Raw genomic sequence first — 7,636 nt, forward strand, 5'->3', positions numbered from 1 at the left:
GAACGTAACGAAAACCTAAACAGCCTATCTGGTGAAAAACACAGACAGGAACAATCACCCACAAACACACAGTGAAACCCAGGCTACCTAAATATGGTTCCCAATCAGAGACAATGACGAACACCTGCCTCTGACTGAGAACCATATCAGGCTGAACATAGAAATAGACAAACAAGACATGAAACATAGAATACCCACTCAGATCACACCCTGACCAATCAAAACATAGAAAATACAAAGTAAACTATGGTCAGGGCGTGACAGTACCCCCCCCCCCAAGGTGCGGACTCCGGCCGCAAAACCTGAACCTATAGGGGAGGGTCTGGGTGGGCATCTGTCCGCGGTGGCGGCTCTGGCGCTGGACGTGGACCCCACTCCATGACAGTTTTAATCCCCCTCCTAAACGTCCCTAAATAGGTTACCCACCACAATGATAACATGGGACAGAGGGACAGCTCGGGACAGAGGTAACTCGGGACAGATGGGTAGCTCAGCACTGAGAGGAAGCTCAGCACTGAGAAGAAGCTCAGCACTGAGAGGAAGCCCAGGCAGGTAGTAGAAACTACCAGAACCTGGCTGGCTGGCGGTTTCAGCAGATCCTGGTCGACTAGCAGATCTGGAAGAATCTGGTCGACTGGCGGATCTGGGAGAATCTGGTCGACTGGCGGATCTGGGAGAATCTGGTCGACTGGCGGATCTGGGAGAATCTGGTCGACTGGCGGATCTGGGAGAATCTGGTCGACTGGCGGATCTGGGAGAATCTGGACGACTGGCAGATCTGAGAGAGTCTGGACGACTGGCAGATCTGAGAGAGTCTGGACGACTGGCAGATCTGAGAGAGTCTGGACGACTGGCAGATCTGGAAGAGTCTGGTCGACTGGCAGATCTGGAAGAGTCTGGTCGACTGGCAGATCTGGAAGAGTCTGGACGACTGGCAGATCTGGAAGAGTCTGGACGACTGGCAGATCTGGAAGAGTCTGGTCGACTGGCAGCTCTGGAAGAGTCTGGTCGACTGGCAGCTCTGGCTGCTCCATGCTGACTGGCTGCTCCATGATGACTGGTAGCTCTGGCTGCTCCATGCTGACTGGCTGCTCCATGCTGACTGGCAGCTCTGGCTGCTCCATGCTGACTGGCTGCTCCATGCTGACTGGCAGCTCTGGCTGCTCCATGCTGACTGGCTGCTCCATGCTGACTGGCTGCTCCATGCTGACTGGCTGCTCCATGCTGACTGGCGGCCCTGGCTGCTCCATGCTGACTGGCGGCCCTGGCTGCTCCATGCTGACTGGCGGCCCTGGCTGCTCCATGCTGACTGGCGGCCCTGGCTGCTCCATGCTAACTGGCAGCCCTGGCGGCTCCTTGCAGACTGGCAGCTCTGGCGGCTCCTTGCAGACTGGCAGCTTTGGCGGCATCCTGCAGACAGGCAGCTCTGGCGGCTCCTTGCAGACTGGCAGCTCCATGCAGACTGGCAGCTCTATGCAGACTGGCAGCTCCATGCAGACTGGCAGCTCCTTGCAGACTGGCAGCTCTAAGCTAACTGGCAGCTCTATGCTAACTGGCAGCTCTATGCTAACTGGCAGTTCTGAACAGGCGGGAGACTCCGGCAGCGCTGTAGAGGCGGAAAGCTCTGACAGCGCTAAACAGGCGGGAGACTCCGACAGCGCTGGAGAGGAGGAGGGCTCCGACAGCGCTGGACAGGCGAGGCGCACTGTAGGCCTGATGCGTGGTACTGGCACTGGTGGTACTGGGCCAAGGACACGCACAGGAAGCCTGGTGCGGGGAGCTGCTACCGGAGGGCTGGGGTGTGGAGGTGGTACTGGAAAAACCGGACCGTGCAGGCGCACTGGAGCTCTTGAGCACCGAGCCTGCCCAACCTTACCTGGTTGAATGCTCACGGTCGCCCTGCCAGTGCGGCGAGGTGGAATAGCCCGCACTGGGCTATGCAGGCGAACCGGAGACACCGAGCGCAAGGCTGGTGCCATGTAAGCCGGCCCAAGGAGACGCACTGGGGACCAGCTGCGTAGAGCCGGCTTCATGGCATTAGGCTCGACGCTCAATCTAGCCCGGCAGACACGCGGAGCTGGAATATACCGCACCGGGCTATGCACCCGCACTGGAGACACCGTGCGCACCACTGCATAACACGGTGCCTGTCCGGTCTCTCTAGCCCCCCGGTAAGCACAGGGAGTCTGCTCAGGTCTCCTACCTGGCATAGCCATACTCCCTGTTAGCCCCCCCCCCAAGAAATTTTTGGGGCTGCCTCTCAGGCTTCCATCCGCGTCGCCGTGCTGCCTTCTCATACCAGCGCCTCTCTGCTTTCACCGCCTCCATTCTACGGTAACCCTCCTCGCACTGCTCCAGCGAATCCCAGGCGGGCTCCGGCACTCTCCCTGGGTCGGCCGCCCACCTGTCGATCTCCTCCCAAGTAGTATACTCCATACTGTACTCCTCCTTGGGCTGTTCCTGTTGTTTCCTCTCCCGCTGCACCTTAGTGCGGTTACACTCCCCTGGTTTAGCCCAGGGTCCTCTCCCGTCGAGGATTTCCTCCCATGTCCAGAAATCCTTATTGCGCTTCTCCTCGCGCTGCTCCTGCCTGTTGACACGCTGCTTGGTCCGTTGGTGGTGGGTGATTCTGTAACGAGTTTCGTCTTCATACGAAGGAGAGTCGGACCAAAATGCAGCGTGTGGTTTACGATCCATGTTTATTAATAATACGAAACACGAATCTCCAATACAATACTACAAAACAAAACGTAACGAAAACCTAAACAGCCTATCTGGTGAAAAACACATAGACAGGAACAATCACCCACAAACACACAGTGAAACCCAGGCTACCTAAATATGGTTCCCAATCAGAGACAATGACGAACACCTGCCTCTGACTGAGAACCATATCAGGCTGAACATAGAAATAGACAAACAAGACATGAAACATAGAATACCCACTCAGATCACACCCTGACCAATCAAAACATAGAAAATACAAAGTAAACTATGGTCAGGGCGTGACACTTTCGCTCAATGCCACCAAGTTTTGTGCCGATAATTGTGATAGTGAAAATAGCATAAATATTTCTGACATGACCTTCAACCTATAACGCTTAGATTTACCATTGCGTTAGGTTTGTTAAAATAGAGCCATATGTTTCTGGCTCTTCCTTAATGATTACTTACTCACACTATTACACAAATAAAGTATTCACAACCATTCACAATTCCTAACAGATTAATTTAATTCAGGATTATATACTTTTGCATCAAATCTTCAATAGATGCTCCCTGGGCCTAAACAGCACCAACATAGTCTTATAGTAAGTAGTAACTTTAGTTTAGCTTGATGTCGGTCAAGATGTAGAAATCTGAAGCATCCGTTTAGAAATCCAAATGTAGTGCATCAACAACATAGCTCGGGCAAAAGGAAGCTCTCTCATCCATTTATATGCAGATGATATAGTCTTGTACTCAGCTGGCCCATTTGTGTTAAATGCTCTACAACAAAGCTTTTTTAGTGTCCAACAAGCTTTCTCTACCCTAAACCTTGTTCTGAAAACCTCCAAAAACAAAGGTCATGTGGTTTGGTAAGAAGAATGCCCTTTTCCCCACAGGTGTGATTACTACCTCTGAGGGTTTAGCGCTCATACAAGTACTTGGGAGTATGGTTAGATGGTACACTGCCCTTCTCTCAGCACATATCAAAGCTGAAGACAAAAGTTAAATCTAGATCGAACTCTAGATCGAACTCTATCGTAATCGCTCCTCTTTCACCCAAGTTGGCAACTAACCCTGATTCAGATGAGCATCCTACCCATGCTAGATTACGGAGACATAATTTATAGATCGGCTGGTAAGGGTGCTCTCGTGCGGCTAGATGTTCTTTACCATTCGGCCATCAGATTTGCCACCAATGCTCCTTATAGGACACATCACTGCACTCTATACTCCTGTAAACTGGTCATCTCTGTATACCCGTCGCAAGACCCACAGGTTGATGCTTATTTATAAAAACCCTCTTAGGCCTCACTCCTCCCTATCTGAGATACCTACTGCAGCCCTCACCCTCCACATACAACACCCATTCTGCCAGTCACATTCTGTTATAGGTCCCCAAAGCACACACATCCCTGGGTCTCTCCTCCTTTCAGTTCGCTGCAGCTAGCGACTGGAATGAGCTGCAACAAACACTCAAACTGGACAGTTTTATCTCAATCTCTTCATTCAAAGACTCAATCATGGACACTCTTACTGACAGTTGTGGCTGCTTTGTGTGATGTATTGTTGTCTCTACCTTCCTGCCCTTTGTGCTGTTGTCTGTGCCCAATAATGTCTGTACCATGTTTTGTGCTGCTACCATGTTGTGTTGCTACCATGTTGTTGTTATGTTGTGTTGCTACCATGCTATGTTGTCATGTGTTGCTGCCTTGCTATGTTGCTGTCTTAGATCTCTCTTTATGTAGTGTTGTGTTGTCTCTCTTGTCGTGATGTGTGTTTTGTGCTATATTTATATATATTTTGTACAAAATAAAAATGAATCCCAGCCCCCAGCCCCGCAGGAGGCCTTTTGACTTTTTGATATAACAAATAAATAAAATAAAGTGGGAGAAGATGGAGCTAGATGAAACTTGGCTGACATTCTGCAAATTTTCTCATCAATGAAACATTCGATCTCAATACAGTTTTCTGTTCCCAAAACTACAGTCTGTTACGAACAGAGTCAAAGTTTTGTAGACTTGACCCTTTGCCAAAATTGCAAAAAAATGGTGTTGTTAAGAAGGAGAAGGCCTTCACAGAGAAGGCGTTCCCTAACGGAATTATGCAAATACATGCTAAAATTAGGCTAGGTTTTGCCCACTCTGCTTAATTTGCTCTCATTGGAAACGATGCCGGTGATATATCTTGGGTTAGTTATCAGTATCTTTGGTTTTACTCTTGTAGTATCTTTAGTCTCTCAGGTCATCACAGTCCATGTGAACGTTCCAAATGAGATGGCTACCTATATGTATATATCTACCTCCATACATTCGTAGCCCTGCACATCAACACAGTACTGGTACCCCGTGTATATAGCCAAGTTATTGTTACTCATTGTGTATTTATTCATCGTGTTATAATTGTTTCTAGTTTTTTTCTTCTATTTTTCTCTCTGCATTGTTGGGAAGGACCCGTAAGTAAACATTCCACTGTTAGTCTACACCTGTTGTTTACAAAACATGTGACAAATACAATTTGATTTGATTTGAGCTGAGGGACTGGAACAGTGGTGAGAGATGAGATCACAAAGGTCCTTTTGCTTCCTGGTTTAATTAGTAATTGTAACAGTGACGATGTGCCAACGTCTGTTTGTCGTCTGTTTGTGCTCTCTTTATCACAAATAAATGTTCTAGGTCTCTCTCTCTCCCTCTCTCTCTCTCTCTCTCTCTCTCTCTCTCCCTCTCTCTCTCTCTCCCTCTCTCTCCCTCTCTCTCTCTCCCTCTCTCTCTCAGAGGGGCGGTTCGGCACACAACTGCGGGCAGCTGCAGGTGGGTCAGGTAATCCTGGAGGTAAACGGGGTTTCCCTGAGGGGCCGGGAGCACAGGGACGCAGCGCGCCTCATCGCTGAGGCTTTCAAGACCAAAGAGAGAGAACACGTGGACTTCCTGGTCACGGAGTTCAACGTGGCACTGTAGGAGGAAGTATCATGGAGGAAGGAGGGAGGAGGGACAGGGGCTACAGAGCTGGAGAGGATAGGGTTGGCTGTGGGGGCAAAGCGGCATAGTCCTACACACTGTTCTGTACATGGGTTCATCTACCAATCTTTATCTGGTCACTTGGCCTCACCATCCTCAACATCCTCCAGCTTTAACCCCAAAACAAGACACGGACACAGTTGCACTCTAAGTTGAGAAGTTGCCATGATTTCTGATTTTCATGGACTTTCACCATCCTTGTGACCTTGGTTTTTAGGATACTGCCTGCAGCAGTCATCTCTCTGGACACCTTATTGTATGTGTTTATGGCAATCTCATATACTGTCACTCTATCTGTGTTGGCTAGTGGCTTCATCCTGTGGATCTCAAATGGACAATTGGACAATGACGCCATCAGCACTAGAGCTCTGGCAGAAGATATGCTCCTGAAGCGGTCAGTTAGTGGTCAGTTAGCGGTCAGTGTCTACTAACCTGCGTCAGTCTGAGAGACTAACAGCACACGCAAGAGACACAGGCTGTGTCGCAAATAGCACCCTATTCCAATATAGCGCACTACCTTTGACCAGAACCCTATGTGCCCTGGTAAATAGTAGTGCACTAAATAAAGAATAAGGTCTTCCATCCAGCAGATGGAAGAGGCAGGAGGAAACACCATTTTCCAATGACAGTTTGTTTTTGTAAATGTACAAATGTAGATACTATACAATATATACATAAAGATAATCTATGAATTATAGAAACCTACTATCTTACATGCTTAAAAAGTTGAATTCTTCAAAGTGTACTGTTAAGTCCCTTTTCTGCAAATGTGTCCCCAAGTGAAGAGTAATGGAGATGATTGTGTTTTAATTGCCCTCTCTGGCAGTGCTAGTCAGCCGTGCTATTTGTGTTTACACAAGGGGCTTGCAGGGGCCTGCGTCACATAGTAATTACTAAGAGGTAGTAATGAGGCATTTGGGAAAGGAAACTGCTGCAGAAGCTCTCTCCGATACACACTCCCAGAACACATGTGGCCCAGCACACACACACACAGGCATGCTATCTTACCACACACACACACAAACACACACACACACAAACAGACATGCCATCTTACCACACACAAACACACACACACACAAACAGACATGCCATCTTACCACACACACACACAAACACACAAGCACACAAACAGACAGAAGTCACGGTGGATTGATGGAGAGCTGATGCTAAGAACTTGAAGAAGCACTTTATCCAATAATTGAACAGGTATGAGGAGCAAGTCATGGCAATCAGGAAGAGGAAAAGAGAAACAGAGAGAGACGGAGAGACACAGAGAGAAAGACAGAGAGAGACAGAGAGAGAGAGAGCGAGCGAGAGAGAGACCAATGAAAGAACTGAGAAGTGCAGTATTGTTGTGGAGGATTATTTGTTTCCTCTCGGGGAGGGAGAGGGGGTGTGCGAGGGAGGGGGAGAGAGAGTGAAGCGGTACATGTGCCATTCAGGGGAGTTTTAGCATTATAGCGGACAGAGAGAGAGACAGATAGAGAGAACGACAGACAGAGAGAGAGAGACAGATAGAGAGAACGACAGACAGAGAGAGAGAGACAGATATAGAGAACGACAGACAGAGAGAGACAGAGAGAGAGAGACAGATAGAGAGAACGACAGACAGAGAGAGAGAGAGAGAGAGAGAATGACAGACAGAGAGAGACAGACACAGAGAGAGAGACAGATAGAGAGAACAACAGACAGAGAGAGAGAGACAGATAGAGAGAACGACAGACAGAGAGAGAGAGACAGATGGAGAGAACGACAGACAGATAGAGAGGGACAGATAGAGAGAACAACAGACAGAGAGAGAGAGACAGATAGAGAGAACGACAGACAGATAGAGAGGGACAGATAGAGAGAACGACAGACAGAGAGAGAGAGACAGATAGAGAGAACGACAGACAGACAGAGAGAGACAG

The 7,636-nt window shown here is 48.8% G+C and overlaps 1 protein-coding gene across 1 annotated transcript in view; it reads left to right on the forward strand.

The window, feature by feature from the left end:
- LOC139409911 (whirlin a) overlaps positions 1–6,291 on the forward strand; it is a 135,079-nt gene extending 128,788 nt beyond the window's left edge. The window contains exon 13 of the mRNA XM_071155323.1: positions 5,481–6,291. Coding sequence (XP_071011424.1) covers positions 5,481–5,663 — 183 coding nt within the window. The 3' untranslated portion in view covers positions 5,664–6,291. The remainder of the gene's footprint in view (positions 1–5,480) is intronic.
- Positions 6,292–7,636: the final 1,345 nt, after the last annotated feature.

This window comes from Oncorhynchus clarkii, chromosome 5, assembly GCF_045791955.1.
Source record: "Oncorhynchus clarkii lewisi isolate Uvic-CL-2024 chromosome 5, UVic_Ocla_1.0, whole genome shotgun sequence".
In the NCBI taxonomy this organism is placed as follows: domain Eukaryota; kingdom Metazoa; phylum Chordata; class Actinopteri; order Salmoniformes; family Salmonidae; genus Oncorhynchus; species Oncorhynchus clarkii.